The 20543-nt window shown below is 40.9% G+C and overlaps 1 protein-coding gene across 2 annotated transcripts in view; it reads left to right on the forward strand.

Annotated features, from left to right (window-relative positions):
• The window catches only part of LOC122662058 (uncharacterized protein slr1919), a 161087-nt gene that overhangs the window by 100766 nt on the left and 39778 nt on the right, over positions 1–20543 (forward strand). The window contains exon 11 of one of the 2 annotated variants that reach the window (XM_043857615.1): positions 13878–14027. The exons of the other annotated variant lie outside the window; for it this stretch is intronic. Within the exon in view, the coding sequence (XP_043713550.1) occupies positions 13878–14027 (150 nt within the window). The remainder of the gene's footprint in view (positions 1–13877; positions 14028–20543) is intronic. 2 annotated transcript variants of the gene reach the window in all.

Here is a 20543-nt window from a genome sequence, read left to right on the forward strand (position 1 = left end):
TTTAAGAGAGGTATCGTATCGTATCGGATTGGAGATATGTATCGATCGGTGCAAAAAAGCATGAAAATGATCAAAATACACATGAAAATACACTTTTGGACACAAAAAACAATACAAACAAGCAATATATGTCATATATCGTGCATATACACTAAGAATTGTGAATAATGTATAACCAGACAAGTGCAACACTTTGAAATTGTTATAAAAGATGAGATTTCTTACATGCAGAATCACTCTATTGCCATGAAAAATGTCGGGGTGGATCAAACTCATGTCTATAAGGGCCTTCAAGAATAAGAGCAACTAGGATGATGTTGTGTACTGACCGAACATAAGCATAATACTGACCCTTAAGGAAGCCATTTTCGGTTTTGGGTGAAAAATGGTGGATTTGAGTTCAAGAGTTCAAATCTTTGCAAATGTATACAAAGCATGCATCTAAAAGTTAGTTGAACCTATTCTCCTTGAATCATAGCAAAAAAAATAAAACAAAAGAACAAAAATGCAAGATTTGAAGAAAAGATCAAGTTTTTTGAAAAAAAACCTACCTTTCCCTTCAAGTGTTGTGTATGTCTTGTATTCCAAGGATTCGAGTGCGATGTGGATCCGACCCGACCCGACATATTTTGTGGCACGACCCGAAGGGAGAAAAAGCTGAGATTTAGTTCGTGAAGCAGAAAACCCAAACAAACAGTAATATTAGTGCGTATCGAGTGCATCGATACGTATCGTATCGTATCGACATGTATTGGTCGATACATTCGATATAATACATTTAAAAAAAAGAAGAGACATATCGGTCAGTATCGTATCGATACCGACCGATACCGATACAATACGATACGGACCGATACTTTAAACCATGAATACATGTATCACCCCCATTGATGTTCATTTATTACAGCTCAAAATTTTCAAATCTTCTGTGAGTCATCTATTAGAGCTCTCAAGTTGTAAAAAATTGCTCTTTCCCACTGGTCAAATTTATGGGAAAAGGAATTGCAGTCAAAAGATGTATCAGTTTCCTCTACCGCATATGGTTATTGCTGGAGGGATAGATTGATCTCTTTTCTGCTGACAATGAAGTCTGGTTTGAGAGGACTTTTGATGGGAGGAAGTCAGACAAGCCATATATGATATCATAGTTGTCAAGGCGAGGCATCGAAGTGCTGCTCAAGGACCTCAAGCTCCCAAGGCATTTAGTCGCCCATCTGTCAAGAAAATAGAATCTATTTTAGAATCCAGGAAACTATTAAATATGTCATATTCTAAGAGTTTCCTTACACAATAAGGGCTCTCCTAGGCGCTCGCCTAAGGGCCAAGGTGCTAAGGCACCATTGTTTAAAAGCTCGCCGAAATATTGGCAATATTATGGAAATTTTGTTATTTTTTAAAGGCCCCAAGACGAAATGGAAGGAAAATTAAGGGATTGACATAATTTCGGTCGAAATTTCGGTGTTTCGCCAAAATTTTGACCTCATGTCATATCATCTCGGCAATGCGAATTTTTGGGCTTTACATGAGGCATTGTTTCGAGACTTCTGGTTGAAATTTTGACCAAAACTCATGAGTTTTGCATGTTTCAACTATGAGAAGGAGAAAAGTCATTGTTTGCTGATTTTTTCCACCTCAACTCTACACACTGCTGGAATACGGTGCTGGGGGTTGCCACGTCACACCAATGACATCATGTGTTGCATATTGGTGAAGATTTGGCCACATTCAACAATTCCAAGTAATGAACTTCTCCCCCAAAATATTAAATATGATAAATACCTGAAAGTTGGTGATGAAATTTTTATGTCAGATGCTAAAGCCTGATCTATGGCCTCACGGTGTCGAAAGTTTTTTTTTTGTTATATTTTATATATATTATTGTAATATGGTATTGTAATATGGGTGTAATATGGGTAGAGGGGTAGTTTAGTCTTTTTAGTCATTGTATTGTAACTCTATTGTAACCCTACTTCAGATCATTATAAATAAACGGGGCTAGTGTCATTATTGACACAAGTCATAATTTCCAAATCATCTTGTGATCACCAAAGACCTAGTCTCTTTCTCTCTCTCTCTCTCTCTCTCTCCGCCGTACCCTAACACCACTGCCACTTCCTCTCTCTCCTCTCTTCTCTTTCCGCCTCCACACAGCACCGCCACCACCTCTTGCCGCCGGAAAGCACCGCCTCCTCTACCGCCTCTAGCCTTCTTCTAGCGCTGCCAACAGCGTCGCCGCCCACCGCCTCCTGCTCTCTTTCTCTCACAGTTCCTCTCTTGGACCCGTGAGTTTTTTTCTCACCCTTGGTGGTGATTATTTCTCTCCCACCAAGGGCTTTTTCTTGATCCGTATGGGCTTAAACTCGATATTCTGGTTTATTCTCAGATCTGGGTTTTTTGGTTGTTCATGCCACCTTTCTTCCTTTCTTGTGGCATGCTTTGGTGATTTCTTTCGGCTCCTTTGTTCGAGCAGTTGTTTTTGCTATTATCTGTCTCAAATGGAGGGAACAGATACATCAACTACCTCAACCATATCTCCTGTTTTGGATGGAGGAAACAACCGCCATGACTTTCCTACCATCCCTGTGTGCTCCGTCCGATTTGATGGGAGAAATTATTTGATGTGATCCAAGTCTTACTTCCTTTCTATTAGCTTCCGTGGTTTTTCTAAGTATCTCACACGTGATTTAGAGAAGCCTACAACTACCAATGCTGCTCAAGAGAAGTGGTGCTCTGGCAACTCTCTTGTTATGGCTCCTGCTGAATTCCATGCAACCACATATTGCTCGGGGATATCTTTTACTTGATACTGCTGCTCAGACCTGGCAGACTGCAAAAGAAACCTATTTCCAGGTTGGAAATGCTTCCCAGGTGTATGAGTTGAAACAGAAAATCAGTGGCACCAAGCAGAGGTAGATGACCCTCTCTTAGTACTATTCAGAGTTACGAGGTATGTGGCAGGAACTCGATTTTTATGAGGATTATCATCCCCTTTGCCCTGATGATGCTTCCTGCTTTTAAGAAATGGGAAGACCAGTTTCGTGTCTATGAGTTCCTGGCTGGCCTGAACATCGAATTTGATCCAATTAGGGCTCATGTCCTGAATCGTGAACCTTTCCCATCTTTGGCCCAGCCCTATTCTTTGCTTCAGTCTGAGGATAGTCATCAGGTTGCCATGTTGCAGCCGAATTCCCAAGAACAGTTTGCCTTATTTTCTGGTTCTCCATCTCGTGGAGGAGGTTCTTCCAATTGATCTAGTGATTGCAGCCAGCCTATGAAAGAGGTTCTGAAATGTGACTATTGTGAGAAGTAATGCCTTACCAAAGACAAGGTTCGAAAACTCGGGTCTCGGAGCCATCTCGGCCCAGCCCAAAACCGAGTCGAGTCGAGATCTCACCGAGATCTCGGCGAGTTTTTGTAATTTTTTTTTTCCGACTCGGAAGCCCATCTCGGTGGGTTTTAGGCCTCTTTTGAGTCTGAAAGTTGGTATTCAGCCTATTTTAGGCCATTTAAACACAATGGCACTATCAGATTTTGCAAAAACAAAGTCCAAATAGGAGTTTCAGTTAGTGGGAAAGCAGGACAGACACTTACTTATGCTAGAAACCAGGATAGGCACGGGACAAACAGACTTATTTATGCCTAAGTAAATGCTTTTGTATTTGTATTTCATTTACTTAAGATATTATTCATAAATAAGCAAATACCCCCCTATTTGAATCCAATAAAAATAGTTAAAAAATCAAATTCCAAAAGGAAAAAAAGTCAACCCCCCAGTTCAAGATAAAAAACTGGATTTTCGGCGGGAAGGTGCAATTTTCAACTTTCTATGCTGGGGTTTTTCTCAAATAAAAAAATTCCATAAATTTTCATATGGTAAAACATTGCTAAAAGTCAAAAGTGCGGTAAAATATTCATTTGTTTTGATGTCCAAAAACATATTTTCATTCAGAGCGATTTTCAAAGTTTTCCAACAAGTCCAAGATTGCTAAAATCTGACTTTTATATTGAGATTGCTAAAGAGTGAAAGAGTTATGTACCGGTCAAACTTAATTCAGTGTGCGCGAATGTTTTCAAAATCGCTCTGAATGAAAATAGTTTTTTGGGCATCAAAACAAATGAATATTTTACCGCACTTTTGGTTTTTAGCAATGTTTTACCATAATAAGATTTATGAAATTTTTAGATTTGAGAAAAACCCCAGCATTAGAAAGTTGAAAATTGCACCTACCGCCGAAAATCCAGTTTTTGTTCTTGAATTGGGGGGTTGACTTTTTTTCCTTTTGGAATTTGATTTTTTAACTATTTTTATTGGATTCAAATAGGGGGGTATTTGCTTATTTATGAATAATATCTTAAGTAAATGAAATACAAATACAAAAACATTTACTTTAATGATATTAGGCATAAATAAGTGTCTGCCGTGTCTGTCTTGGTTCCTAGCATAGATAGGTGTCTGTATACTAAGAATTTCCAGCAAGATCTCGAGATCTGGCACTCATATAAAGGACCTAGATGGACATTTACCTATATCAAACCGAGATCTCGACCGAGATCCGAGATCTTGGCGAGATATTGTACTTTTGTGACTCGACCCCCATCTCATCTCGGATTTTCAAAATACTAAGAAACTTGGCGAGATCTCGCGAGTTCTCGAACTATGACCAAAGATCATTATTGGAAGCTTCATGGGCTTCCTGAATTTGGTACAGGTCGTGGGCGTGGTGGTTCTACTAGTGGCCGTGGTACTCCATCTCTTGCCCATCACACTGAGGCTACTACTGAGGGTTCTACAAGTCCTACCGATTCACCTTTTTCTAGGAACAATTCTCTATGTTGCGCCACATAACCCCAGCTTTCCACTCCATTTGCTGCACCGGCTGCCTCTCTGCCAATCCACTCTGAGTCTCATTATGCCCATTCAAGTATTTATTTTGATATACTTAGGGCCTCGATGGTATCCGTTCCTTTGATAACCGATTCGGGTGCTACGGACCATAGGATTGGTTCTCCCAGGCATTTTTCCTAGTATTCTCCTTTGTCAGGTAAGGACAAGGTTCGCATTGTCGATGGTTCTCTTTCTTCTATTTCTGGGAAGGGAGCAAGGAACTAAAACTCGGGTTTCAACCAGCCAAATTTTGGGGTTGGCTCAAGATCTCGATCGAGTTGGTGTAAATTTTTTTTTCAACTCGAAGGCTGGTTTCAATGAGTTTTAGACCTATTTTGGGCTGAAACTTGGTAGTCAGCCTATTTTAGGCCATTTAAACACAGTGGAACTATCAGATTTTGCAAAAAAAATGTCCAAATAGGAGTTTCACTTCAAACCCTAGGTTGGTAGGCGACGACGTACTAAAATACCCGACTCTACATATAATTTAGTAATAGAAAGCAATCAAAGCATTCAATTAATGTAAAACAACTTAAATAAGCATGAGAAATGTTAAAGTGTACAATACATCAATCTATTTAACAATGTTACATAAAATGTGATTGATTAATGCATTCAGTCCCAACTCGTGCCACATAGTCTTCCCTGTCATAGTGCTGCTGTAGTGTTGCACATAGGTTGCCACCGAACTCATATAAGTGTTGTCATCAACATATGCCATGTCCCCTATCCTAGGCTATAGAAGAGCCGGTTGCCATAAGGTGTGAGATCCACTGCTACTATCATACTAAGGCTTGTATGGGTGTGGCTGGTTTGGGATTGAGAATATGTTCAGAAAACCTAACCCAGTGTTTTGATTGTCGAACTCAAGTGCTGATTCAAAACTAACCACAGCCACTATATTCGGATCCGGTGCTCTCTTGGCCATAATCATAGTCATGATGAGGCTGAGATGAATGCCACGACTGATGCTCACTAGTAGTATCTATACTCATGCTTCCGAAACTTGCAAGCATGATCTTCACACTCATGTCATCATCCTGAGCCTGTGACTGTTTGCGACCCTTCTTTCTCTTGTACGTAGTAGGGGCACCATGGTCTTGATCCTGTGTAGAATGCATAAATTGACTCAATTGTGTAACGCACAGGCCCCGCCTACATCCCCACCTCATATTGGTACTGCTCGCACATCCCCTCATGATGATCATCATAATAACCACCACTTCGCATCCTGCCACCACCACCACCAACACGGTCATCACCACCATTATCATCACCATCATCATCATCACCATCATCATCAATACTTCCTGCTGCAGCCTCAAAAGGTCTCGGTGACTCTGAATGCACACGCCCCTCTTCCGACATATATTCCTCAACATCTATACCGGTTGCGGTCAGGCCTACACCCAGGTTGATCCATATCTGGTGCACCACGATCCCTCTCCCACTAGAATAGGGGATATTCATCATCATCAGAGTCCTCCTGGATAATGTTTGTTAGCTCAATGGATTCTCTATCATTGGTATCCATTCCTTCACGTATGTGCCTCATCCTTAGTCTCATATTGTAATGCACATACACCAGCTGCTCCAGTCGTTTGTGAACCCATGTGTTCCGCCTCTTTGAGTGGTTCAATGAGAATGTACTCCAGTTGCGCTCGCATCCGGAGGATGACCAAGTCTGTGAGAGCACTGTCACTGTTATCTTCCTTAAGTTGGGTGAACTTGTACCATAAAGCAGCCACCAGTCGACTACATTACAAATATAGAATATTAGGAATATGTATGTTTTAAAGGGATAAAATTATAATTCATAAATGTAATGCCATGCCACCTACCAGGGTCTGACTTTTGTCTACCCTCCATTGCAAATTTTCGACTAAAACTTGTTGTGGCCTCTCTGAAGTATTGGATTTGTTTTCATTTGAAATTTGAAACATTATTAGAGGCATTTATATATACTATTTAGTAATTACATTCCTTTACTTACTACCAAAGTACCAAGTCCCATACTCTCACCTCATCATTGCACTCAGCCTGTGCATTGGGCTCCAACTTCTCAATAACATTTTGAACTTCCTCTAGAAATTCGGTGTTTAGCCCAAGATCATGTGATTACTGATACTTTGGATTAGATAGTATGCTGGTAAAGTGGAAACCACAAATATAACTTGTTAGCGACTAATGCTTTTGAGTTTTGAATGTGTAAATGTAAAAACTCATGTAAAGTGTAAAGTATGTTGAAGTGTTGAACTCACCAGCTTTATGCAATGGATGACTCATGTGCTTCTCCCATCGATCATCAATGGTGTTAGTGTTTGACCTTGCACTCCAGGGTATTGCAACTCTGACCATTTCCTTCATCTTCTGAAGGGCAGCATAAATGTGGGGCAAGGTAAGCTGCTTCTCTATATCAACCATCCTTAGTACTGCCACCACTGGCTCTAATATGGCAACAACTTTATTCAAGTCACGCCAGAATGAGTCACTTGCAATGGTCTCTTGTGATGCCCTTCCTTCTGAATTCGACCCTTGCCAACCAAACCGCTGTTCACTTACAAACATAGACCTCAAACCTACCATCTTGGTCTGAAAGCTCTTCAATGTAATGTAATTGGTGGCAAATTGAGTGACACCAGGCCTCACTAAATCGCCATTGCATCTTTTCCTCAACATGGCTAAAGCATAACCATGGTTATATACAAATGTGGTCACTTGTCTTGCCCGCCTGACCACACTTGCCACCAAAGTTTTCTTCCCCATGTCCTTTAACATTAAATCAATGGAATGTGCTGCACATGGAGTCCAAAAGAGGCGGATCCTCTTACTCTTCTTGTTCATGAACTTCTCCCCAGCCTTTTTAAAGTTAGAACCGTTATCTGTCACAATTTGGATAACGTTCTTTGTTCCTACATCCTCCACCACTTGCTTCAGTTCCTTATACAAATATGATGCATCCATAGACTTCAAGAATATTGTCTTTCTATTACAACTCACCATGAAATTGATAATGACTATCTAGTAGGTCATGTCCAACCATAATTGTCACGGCGATCCAAGTCGGTGGAGGTGTGTCACGTCGATATATCGACATGTCGCCATGGCGAGCATGTCGACCATGTTTTATTTTTATTTTCTCTATTTTTAATGTCATTTAGTATGATATAATAAATATCCTATAACATCAAAATCAACATAAAAGTGTACCACTAATATAATATGGTTTAATTCATGAAAGTGTAATATCCAAGTAATGTATATGAAAGTATGAAAACATAGATTAGCGTCGTGTAAGCCTGCAATCGCAAGGCAGAAGAATGAAGAAAAAAAAAAAAAAAAAAACAGAGAGAACTACTTTGTAAATCGTAATAAATCCTGCCCTCACCTTCTGTCTCTCGATTCTTTCCCTGTCTTTGTGTGAGTAATTGTATATGTGTGGCTGTGTGCAGGGCAAGAAGAAGGGAAAAAAAAGCACCTTCTCTGTCTATGTGTAAGCCTGCAACTACAAGGCAAGAAGAAGAAACAAAAAACCGAGAGGTCCATGATTGTGTGCAAGCCTGCAAATCGCAAGGCAAGAAGAAGAAAAAATGAAAAAAAAAAAAAAAAAAAGAGCAATGAAGCAAGCTCGCAATGGCAAGAAGAAGCAAGAAGAAGAAGTTAAGAAGACGAAGAAGTGAGAAGAAGAAGAAGAACTGACGGAGAGAGTTGCCAGAAGTGAGAAGAAGATTTGAAGAAGAAGAAGAAGAGTCGCCGGAGGACGGAGGAGATTGGAGAAGAAGAAGAAGAACCAAATAAATAAAAAATAAAAAATTACTTACCTGGAGGTTGCCTGAGGGGTTCGAACTTGCCGAGAGTTGCAGCTTCAGTTCTTCTTCTTCTTCTTCTCACTTCTTCGTCTTCTTGACTCCGTCAGTCTCAGTCTCCGTGTCTCCGTGTCTCTGTCTCACGAAGTCTCTCCTCTGTCTCGAAAAATCACTTTGTGATTTCTAAAATCTCCCAAATTCCAATTCCAATTGGGGATTTAGGGTATAGTAGTAAAGTGTACTATTTAATGTTTAATGGTTTTAATTTTGTATGTTAATGTGACCAATACAAATCAAGGAAAAAGCATTTAAGCTTTTAAATGGTTTTAAAAAAAATAATATTAAAACCTAAGTTTTTTACACAAATATCGACCGATATGCCCATATATCGCCGCCATGGATGCCATATCGGGCGATATTTATACATAAGCCATGTCGAAGCTCGATATGCCATCTTCTCTAGTGCCAGGACGCCATGGCGACACCATGACAACTATGTGTCCAACTATCAGCCATAATGGTAACCCCATACGTCTCCCACTTTGGCTTCAGATTGTCAATGTACTCTTGCAAATCCTTCTATTCCTTAGGCAAATATACATTCATTAACTCATGTGGTGTGGGTCCCTTCCATCCTGCGCCAGCCCTCCCTACAACGTCAAGGAATGTATGATAGTATGTTCCATGTGCTACATGAGGTGGAATGCTATTATAGAACATGAACTTGTTGAAGGCATCTCGTGTTGCATCTTGTTTACTACCATACATTTGCGGGGTGGTTGGCTGGTAGGCATCTTGTTGCCTAAAAGTAAATGAATCCTGCTCAAGAATGGGTTTTGGGGAATGTACTCGTGGTGGGGTTGGGGGCCGTGGGATATGGGGATTCTGTCTTGTGCCAGTACTTCTCCTCCTCTCATCTTGTTGCACTAGTGCAGTTAAGTCAGATCCATCAGCTCCTCTTGCCTGCTCATATGTTCTAATATTCTCAAAATGAAAACTTTGTCTACTCTCTACCAAAGTATGCTGGTAGATTCTCTACTCAGCCTCTAATTGGAACTCACCCGGAGGAGGCCTGTATCCAGTATCATCTCCAATGATCTCTACACCAGGCCTCTCTAGCACTGCATCATCTAACTCTCTTTGTTGCCTTTCCCTCTCAGCTTTCTTTTCTCTTCCTCCTCTCATGTGCTTTGTTATGGCCTGTTGCAGTTCATAAGGAACATTTTTGCATTTGGTAACATCCATATAGCCACCAACCAAATGCTGTTTTAACCTAGTGGCTCCTCTAGAATTTAGCAACTTCCCACAATATCGACACTTGGACTTCTTTGTATCCTCCGACATCGGAATTCCATGTTACCATGCTATATCAACATGGTCCCCCATTGTGTATCAAATGTCTTACTTTTTACACTTTTACATAAAAAAGCATGTATTAGTAACTATTAAAGACTTAAAGTAATGTATTAAAGACTTAAAGTACTGTATTCGTATTAAACATAATGTCAACCTACTAGAACAATCAAATAGCTATCTCATATTTATCCCCTAACCCTAGTAATTAATTATTTCTTAATTAAAAATAAAATTTAGAATTTCTCTTAAAAATATTTATACCTTAAAGTATAAAACATTATAATGTAATGATGTATTTGACACCATTTGAATTTGGACATTATGTACATATGTTTTACTTAATTTTCCAACAAAAACAGGTATTTTTCCTTAATATTATATATTTTTTTCAAATTGTAATAATTTTTTTTATTAATTATGAATAATAAAATAAAATTTTTTATGGGTGAAAAAACAAAATGACTCCATGAGGCCGTAGAGCATCTAAAGTTGTCCAACATTCATGAAAATCAATTCTAAACAATCACTATTGATCCTATTTTTTCACTTTTTTTTGAAATCTTTTTTTTTTGCAAAAAATATAATAAAAAAAATTTGGACTCTGTCAAGTGATAGGTCGTACAAAGTTATGTAACATATATTAATTTGACATGAATCTACCAAGGTTTGAACATTTTTTTTTTAATAAAGTTGATTTGGTGAAAAATTGTTTACGTTTCAAAAAATCTTCAAATTTGAGATGAAAAATCACAAATATGATGCAAATCCTTCAGTTTTGTAGCTGAATGTAGTCTCCAAAAGGTTATATGTTGAAATCCAGGTGCAAAATGAGGCAGCAACAGCTCCCAGGGGAGAAAAATGGCTGAAATTTGGAACGCGACAAAAAACTCGCGAGTTCTGGAACTTTTAAAAAGCAAAATGGGTCGAAATCTGGGTCGGGTCAAGATTCAAGATCTCGACTCGATCGAAATCAAAGGCAAAATGGGTCGAAATCTTGGTTGGGTCGAGATCTCGACTCAACCGAGATATTGTAATTTTTTAACTCAGCTGCTATCTCGTCTCGACATTTGAAAAAACCGAGATCTCACTCGAGACAAGAGACTTTCATCGATTTGAGTACAAATCCTTGCAAATGATCAAGTTTTATGCATCAACTAACTTAGTTTTACCTAAATCTTTCGATTTATAGGGAAAAATAGGATTAAAAACCATGATTTAAAAAAAAAGATTAAGTTTTTCTGAAACCTACATTTTTCTGTGAAATCTCCTTCAATCTCTGATCTCAAAAACAAAATTATAGTCTGATAGTCACAGTGACCTTTAATGGCCGTATCAACGTGAATCGGTATGTATCGACCGTATATCAATACTCTCACAAAACCTTTAATTATGTATCGTAAGTATCGATACGTATCATATCGGTCTGTCTCGGCCGGTACAATACGATACCAGTCGAGACATACTATTCTAAAAAAAAAAAGATACGTATTGGTACTAACCAATACCAATACGTATCGGTCGATACAATATGATACCGACCAATACTTTAAACCATGGATAGGAGGGAAAAAACAATAGGGTGCCTTGTCGCCTAGGTCTCCCTCCACCACCTTTGCGCCTTGACAACTTTGGATATTTAAGTCAAAGCTGTTTGTCAAACTCTGACGTGTTAAGCATTACCTCAACTTTTGCATCTGGATGGGCTCATCTACCAGACGCCAATTGCACCATTCTGCTCATTCTGGAACCCAAATTAGTGATTTCTTTCTGTGCTACTTTGACACCAATTTCACTTTCCCTGTTTTTTTCGTTAAAACATCTTCAACTTTCACCAAATCACTCGTCACCCTTTAAATGACCCAAAATCTCACTTTGCTTTTCTCTTGGGTCAAAGGTTCATCTCTGTCATTTCTTCTAAGCATATGCACATGTCTATCTGAAAGGGTGGGGATATTTTTGTTAATTTGTGACATTTCCTGTTTGCATTTCTGTTGCAGGTTATTGATGCAACCCAGGAAGGTTAAAAAACAATCCAGAACCACTGAATTTTAAGAAATTCATGTGTACATATTATATTAGAAAACTGATGAACCAAACCAAATCTATGAGAATTCAGTTAGACTTAAACATAGCTTTACCGAGCCTTTCTCCCTTCTGTACCATGCAGTTGTATAAAGATATATTTTTCTCTGGCTTTAGTGCTAATTGTTTGATGAGGTAATGTTCTGGTCAGAATTCAATAACAAAATTGATGCCTTGCATTGAATTGCTGAAAGAACCAAATAATTGAAGTGAACAGAAAAATAATAAAGGGAGCTGGATTGCGTTATACAAGCATAAATTTAGAATCGAGTCTCTACCATAGTTGTCATGGCGTCGCCATGGCGCCGCCATGGCGTCCTGGCGTTGGGAGAGGGGGCATATCGAGCTACACCATGGTGGATGTCAATATATCGTTCGATATGGCTTCCATGGCGACGCCATGGCGTCGCCATGGACGCCATACCACGATATGTTGGCATATCGGTCGATATTTGTACATATAAAAGTTAGATTAAAATTTTTTTTTTTTAAACCATTTAATAGCTTAGATGCTTTGCTCCAAATCACATACACTAAAGAAAGACTATTGCTATCAAGCTTCAAGTAAACAGGTTAGCCTATCATTTGATTTTTACTATTGCTTTCAATTATTTGATAGGTTAATCTATATTTTCAATTTTTCATACTTTCATATACACTAATGGATATTAGTTACACTTTCATGAATTAAACCATAGTGGCATAGTATATTAGTAGTAGTGTAGTACACTTTCATGTTGATTTTTGATGTTATAGGACATATATTATAGCATACTAAATGACATTAAAAATACAGAAAATAAAAAATTAAACATGGTCGACATGCTCGCCATGGCAACGCCATGGCGGGCGACATGTCGATATATCGACGTGACACCCTTCCACCGACTTGGATCGCCGTGACAACTATGGTCTCTACTTGATTCAGCAAATCAGACCTGTCAAATAGTGTTTGATGATACAGATGGTTGGGTTGCAGGAGCTGATAAATAAGCAGAATCAATTGAAAGTTTAAAACAAACCCTTGACCTGCATTTGATTGATGAAATCACAAGACAACCTTGCACTTAAGAATTCAGGAAATGTATGCATTGACAAAAGAAACATAAGAGTAATTAATAAGCTAAAACCAAGTAATAAGGCTAAGCATGTTTAGCTTCGCAGTGTTTTTTTTGTTTTTTTGGTGAATAATAAATTCATTACCAAAAAAGAGGAGAAAAGAGACTACAACGAAGCAAGCTTAGCCATTACAAAGAGGGGGAGGAAGTGGCTTGAGTTTGGAAAATAGGGGGAAGGCCCCAGGAATTTACAATAAACCTATTTCTGGCGGAGTCAAAACAATGATCCGGGGACCCAGAAATTTTAGATTTAACTTCAAACATCATGGAATTCCATATGTTTGAAGTAACTCGAGTAACACAAAAGACCCTTAGGCTTCTTGAAAGCACTAAATGAGGGGATTGTTTGACTTCAGAAATCAGGGAATTTGAGATTTACATACTTTGATTGAATCGATAAAATAATTAACAGGACATTTTCAGGATGACTTATCATCTATCAAAGTATCAATGAATTGATAAGGCACTGACAAATGGTAAAGTAAACTTTGGTAATCAACTAGGCATGCTCTTGTTATATCACAATACTATACAACTTACAGCTCACAGTGGTTTACACCTATTATGATGCTCTGTTTTATGCAATTCCATGTCTTTTGATAGTAACAAGATTACTCTTTTGTCTTCCAGCTCGTGCATTTTGTTAACCATGACTCTCTGGGCTTGGCAAGGGACTTTCTTTCTTTGGGATTTATTCCAGAAGGGGCTGATATTCTGTTAGTTTCAGATGCGTTACGGACATCCTTTGGTGATGGAACTAGACAATCCCAGGATTTCCAGGTTCAAATTTGTCATTCTTACCTTATTTTCCACATTGAATTCTTTATTGATTAATTAGTCCCATCTTGGAGCTCCTGTTGTTCTTGTTGCTGAACCAATGTGCCTTACTCTCTATGTTCAGTGATTGCTGCTGTAGGGGCTTGTTCTTATTGAGTTCAGCTAGAATGCTTTAGATGTGTTGTTGGTTTTTTTTTTTTTTTTAAATTTAAAAGAACAGGTTTAAATTTGTTATTTAGCAATCTGGTTACGTATCATTCTATAATTTTTTCAGATTCTTTTGTACTTTGATGTTACTATGCAAACTGCATAGTTCGAAAACTCAGATTCTGTTCTCGTTTCGGGCTGATCTTAATGGCCAAAATTTTGCCGAAACAGTGCATGATTTGCCGGTCAGTTTCGGTTGGCCATTTCGGGGGGCGGAGGGGGGGGGGAACAGCCATATTAAGCTCAGATACTTAAGTAAGCCTTCTTTTAGCCTATATAAACATATGCAAACCTTTATATTGCAAGAAAAGGCACACAAAGTGGTTGTTTGGATCTGACCCTTGGTTGGCGGTATATACGAAACTCTATTGTATAAGTTGTGTAATATTGCATATTCTACGGTGGGCAAGCCTTGGCGCAACAGTTAAGTTGTGGGTTCAAAACTTGGAAACAGCCTCTCCTACAAAGTAGGTTGTAAGGCTGCGTACATTTGCCCCTCCTAGACCCTGCAGTAGCGGAAGCCTTGTGCACTGGGTAGCTCTTTTTTTTATTTAATATTGCCTATTCTATATATTGTTTTAGTACTACAAGAAAGAAAAGGCAAGTAAAACAAATAAATTATGCATAATGAATGAAAAAACATAATATTGATTAAGGGAAAAGGCTGGATGCTGGGTATGCTAGCAGTATACCGTATGCTAGCATCCTGTGTGTCTATTTCTCTCTTCCTCCCTTTGAGGGGTAAGGGAGTCATTTCAAAGGGTGGAAGAGAGAGATAAGACACATAGGGTGCTAGCATACCTGTCCCTCTCCCATTGATTAGTTATGAATTAGTACAAAGTACATGTAACATAGCATGTAGAGACCAAAGTCCCAACAATACAATACTGCGTGTGGTGAGTTGGTGATACATGAGTACAAAGTGGACCCCCTCAGGCTATCCTAATGGCTAATACCACAAATTATGACATGGAGGATTGAGCCCACTCATGGACCGCTGGTGCAAATGCCAATTTTCCTCCGACTGTATGACAAATGCAAGACACGTCATAGTGTAATGGAAGAAATGCTCGAAGTCCTCCACAACTGCCACTAAATGGCCTCATATACATACTGGAGATAACCTATCCTAGGGAATAGGTCACCGTACTGTGAAGAACCAGCCACTGTGACTTGATGGTATTGCCATCATGTACCGCTGTCCGCTGGCTGGCCAGGTAGGAGAAGAGGTTGTCCACAAAGGATGATCCAGTTTGTGACTGTTATTGGCTGTCATACTCACAAGGAATAAATGTGTGTGTTCTTCTTCCAGCAGGCAAAATGTTTGAGTGTTGTCGAAACTTTGACCAGACTCACTCGAAACCATGTATCTATAATACTCCCTAGACCATATTGCCGAAACGATACAATATGGGGTCGAAATTTCGACGAAACACTGAAATCTCTACCAAAATAGTGTTGAATCCCTTATTCTTGTGTCATTTCATCTCGGGTATGTCGAAATTACAGAAATTTTTTAAATTTCAGCTGAGTTTTTGAACCATGGTTAACTGTCTCAGCTATTTCACTCTGTGATTTTCTTATTATGATCGGCTCTTAGGATTTCAATTTTTAATATAGTATTAATGAAAAACTTATGCCACACTTCAATTGAAATAAAGTGAAACAAAGATCTCTTATGGGGCCTCTGTGCAACCATGGGTTATGGAAGGCTGACGCATACATGCATTGTCTTGTGAAGCTTCGTATCTTTGTGTTTTCTGGTAGTGTTTTATTTACAGACTTCTCAAAATTGCTAGATGCTTGATGTTAAATAGCAATGACTAAGAATATTTGATAGAAAGTTGCAACAAAATTATTTCATAGTCAAGAGTAAAGACGGTAACAAAGATGAAATGTTCCAGTTTTGATTAAAAGACGCTGAAAATTTTTGTCTTTGCCAATGGGCCAGCTAATCGCTTAAGCGACAAGGCATTCAAGGGCCAGCTAATTGCTTAGGCGACAAGGCACTAGGTGATCCAAGGCATTCAAGGGCCAGCTAATCGCTTAGGAGACAAGGTGCCTGCCTAGGCGCTTTAAAAGGCGTACCCAGTGCATGAGGCTCCCACCACTGCGGGGTCTGGGGAGTGTCATAATGTACGCAGCCTTACCCCTGCTTTCGCAGAGAGGCTGTTTCCAGACTCAAACCTGTGACCTCTAGGTCACAATGGAGCAACCTGAACCGTTGCACCAAGGCCTGCCTAGGCGCTTTAGTATTTGTTAAAGTATTCTCATAGGATTTGTCATCATCTCAATCTTAAAATGTCCAGAAAGACTTTGGAAGCCTTACTTTACATTAATTTTTTACTCCTGTTCGTTTTGGTTATAATAAAATAGAAAAGTAATATACTAAAATAAGATAAAACAAAATCTTATTAAAGAAGGGGGGAAATTGAGGGCATTCTCGATGTTGATGGATTCTAGAAGTGGGGACTTGAGCTGGAGGGCCAGGGGGAATAGCGGAGCAAAAACCACTCATCCTCATAGAAATGTGCTCTATGCATAATGTTGAAAGAACCGTGACTTTGAGGCTGCCTGTTCTTGACGAGGTTGTGACAATGTTGAAGGCAGTGGCAATGGTGCTAGAACTCAAACTGGTACATTCGCTCCTCTTTCTTCTTTTTTCTTTTCTTTTATGATAGCAAAGATAGCATGGCGGTGGCCGCTGCAACTTCTCTTTGTCCGCAGCAATTGGTGTGGGTATCACTGCTATTGCTTCTTCAATCCTCTTATTCTTTCTCCCCCTTCCTTCCATCTTCATCTTCTTTTACTTATCATGCTGCTGCTACTGCTACTATGGTGCTGCAGCGACTGTTTTTGTTGTTGTTTCCTCCTTATTGGGGGTGGGGGGAGTTGAGTCGCAGGGGTGAGCATGTGTTGCTGACACCAAAGCACCTTGGACAATAAGGCGTGTTGGCCTAAATTTTTTGCCTGGATCCCTAAGCGATGCCTATGCATCACCTAGGCAACGTTTTGACAACTATGCCGCTGGTTCCAATCGTTTTAGAACCCTGGAGTCCTCTGCCACCTGTACCAATGATGACACCTCTACTGACCTTCTCTTTGAACTATCGTCTGTACCTCTTGTCACCAGCTCACTCCCTTCTGGTCAGCCGACTTGTTCTCTTAATCTCTGGGTCGACCTGCTACCTCCATGCCTTCTCCAATCTTCATCCAATCCCCTTCGGTTCCTTCACCTTCTCTGCCTCCAGCGTCTCTCCAGCAGTGATCCCTCTGTTTCGATCAAGGAACTTTACCAAATTTGTCCCTTTCCCCCTCTTTTCTTATGGGTCCCACCTTTATCTCTTCTTGGTCGCAACCCCAGTCGGACTCTCCCTTGTTGGCAGCGAAAGTTGCTGGGCCTTCGGTTGTGTTAAATCATAACCCATCTTCCCATTTTCTATCCCAACCGGTCCATCCCTCTATCTCTAACCTTTTCTTGGCCCATCCAGCTAATCCGTCTCACCCATTCATTCCCCCAGCAATCTATCTCCTCTTCCATCCCCCCACCAGAGTCCGCCCTCCCTTCCGCCACCCTTGTTAGCCCTTCCCCCCTCCTCTCTGTGCGTACTGTCAGAGACATAGAAGCCTCCCCTCCTCCCCCCTCCTCTCTTCCTTCGGCCCAGCTGTTGGGCTTGTGCGGCACTCCCTTCCTACTGGCCAAATGATGCAGGGTGTCCTTTGGAATGTCCGAGGTCTCAATTCCTCGACTAAACATGCTGAAATCCACTCCCGCTTAAGATCCAGAAATCCACTCCCGCTTAAGATCCAGAAATGGCTCGTTTTGTTCTCTGTTTGAAACCAGAGTTCAAGAAGAAAATGCTTCCTGCATTGCATCCGCCATTGCCCCTACCTGGTCCTTTTTCTCTAACTATCCTCAATGTTGTAGTGGAAGGTTATGGTTCCTTTGGGACCCCAATACAATCATATTACTGTCTCTTCCTTCTCCCCCCCCCCCCCCCACCAAAAGTTTCTCCACCTCAATTATCTGATCCCACTGGTTCTAGCAGCTTTCTCTTCACAGTTGTGTATGTCCTAATTTGATCTTTTGAGAAAGTATCTCTTTGGGAGGATCTTTGCAACATTGCTCTTCAGGTTGACCCTCTTCCCTGGGGGGGGGGGGGGGGAGATTTCAATGTTGTCAAATTTGGGCATGAAAAGTAGGGTGGTGGCATTATTGACTCTACTTCAGTTGATGCCTTTAATGAATGTTTGGATGACATTGGAATGAATGATCTAGGATGATCTGGTCCTATGTTGTAAGCTTGACAGAGTTTTGGTTAATGAAGCTTGGTTGTCATCCTTCCCCTCTTCCCATGCATCCTTTGGCCTTCCAGGCATTTCCAACCAGAGCCCCATCACCATCCTTGTCCAGCCTTTATTTTTTTTTTTTGGATGAATAGTAATATTAATGCAAAGAAAAAGAGGGAATATACAAGCCCAAGGGCAGACAAGCCGAAACTAGAGACTAGTTAGGGCTCAAGATGGAAGTAGGGAGTCCCCAGGAGACAACAATGAGCCTGTTCCTTGGGGAATCCTTCACATCCATGAGGGGGAGGGATCTAGCTTTAGATGAAACATAAAAAAAGATTGCCTTCCAAATCATGTCAAAAGAGCGGGAGTTGGATGTCCATCTTCTAAGGTTGCGTTCCATCCAAATATGGGAGATAGTGGCACAAAAGGCAATCTTGCCAACCGAGTCGTAAATCGACTTCCCTCCAAATGTCATGTCGATCCAATCCATTCCCTGCTAAGAGGGAGAGGAGTGCGCCTATCGGGCCAGCAATGGCGAAGAACACGGGTCCAGATGGACGAGGCAAAGGGGCAAGAGAAGAAAAGGTGATTGACATCTTGAGCCCCATTCCAACAGAGACAGCAACTAGTAAGGACTTGAATATGTCGATAAATAAGGAAGGCCTGGGTAGGAAGGCAGCTTGCTAGAGCGCGCTAGGCGGTGAGGCTATGACGAGGAATGTGGCCACGGAACCAAACAACTCTATGCCAAGGACAGGTGGTCCCTCTATGTCTAACCAAGTCCCAAGTGGAGTGAGAGTTGAATCTGCCCGAGTGGGAGGGAAGCCACAAAATTGTGTCACCTCTTCAGCGATGCCCAGGGGGGATGGGGGGAAGGGAGCTCCAAATGTCGGCGAGGGGGGGGGGAGGGGGGAGGGGCCCAAGATCCTCTGGAGATGATAGCAGCAACATGAGCGGATCTGTCCAGACCGGAGGAGTATATATCACGGGGGCTCACAATGGAAGACAGGACACCCAAAGGGTGCCACTTGTCCAACCAAAGCAACGTGGACGAACCATCATCAATCCTGCACGAAATGGCTTCCCTGACTAGATGCCTCACCTGAAGAATCCTGCACTAAGCCCAGGAGGAGTCGGCCCCTGGGCTAACAGACCAAATAGAATCTCTACGAAGGGGTCCAGCATACACCCAAGAAGTCCAAATGGTGGTTCTGTTGTTGAGGATCTTCCAAATAAGCTTGATGGACCCAGCAAGGTTGACATCTTTTATTCTCCTAAGCCCGAGGCCTCCTTCAGATTTGGGAACACAGAGGGAAGCCCAGCTCATGGGGTGAAGGAACCTGGCAGAGTCCACACCTTTCCAAAGGAAGGCGCACATAATAGATTCAGCCGCCTTGATGGTAGCCTTTGGAAGGCCAAAAACACCACTCCAGTAAATGTAACAAGACTGTAGCATCGATTGGATGAGCTCGAGGCGACCTGCATAGGATAAAAGCTTGGCTTTCCACAGCTGCAACCTCTTGCGAAGGAGATCTAGGATGGGGAAGCAATAGTGGGCTGAAAGTCTAGCAGGGATGAGAGGGAGGCCAAGGTAATGGACTGGAAGGGTACCAATGGTAAAGCCAATAAGGGAGGAGAGGGAGGTCTTGGTGATGTCAGAAACTCCGGCAAGGAAGATTTAGGACTTGGATAGGTTAACGCAGAGACCAGAAAGGCCCTGAAAAAGGTGGAGGGAAGACATGATGGACTCAGTGGAGAGAGGGTCAGCCTTTGAGAAAATCATGAGATCATCAGCGAAGGCAAGGTGAGTGAGGTTGATCGACTTACATTTTGGGATGGGGGAGATGAGGCGAAGGTCAGTTTTGGTCTAAATGCTGCAAGAGAGAACCTTAAGGGATAAGCAAAAGAGAAAAGGAGAGATGGGGCAGCCTTGGCGAATACCAACAGAGGAAGGGAAAAAACCAGCAGGACTGCCATTCAGAAGGACAGAGAAGTGAGGAGTGGAGAGGCAGGAGTGGA

The sequence above is a fragment of the Telopea speciosissima genome, chromosome 5, assembly GCF_018873765.1.
Source record: "Telopea speciosissima isolate NSW1024214 ecotype Mountain lineage chromosome 5, Tspe_v1, whole genome shotgun sequence".
Taxonomy (NCBI): Eukaryota; Viridiplantae; Streptophyta; class Magnoliopsida; order Proteales; family Proteaceae; genus Telopea; species Telopea speciosissima.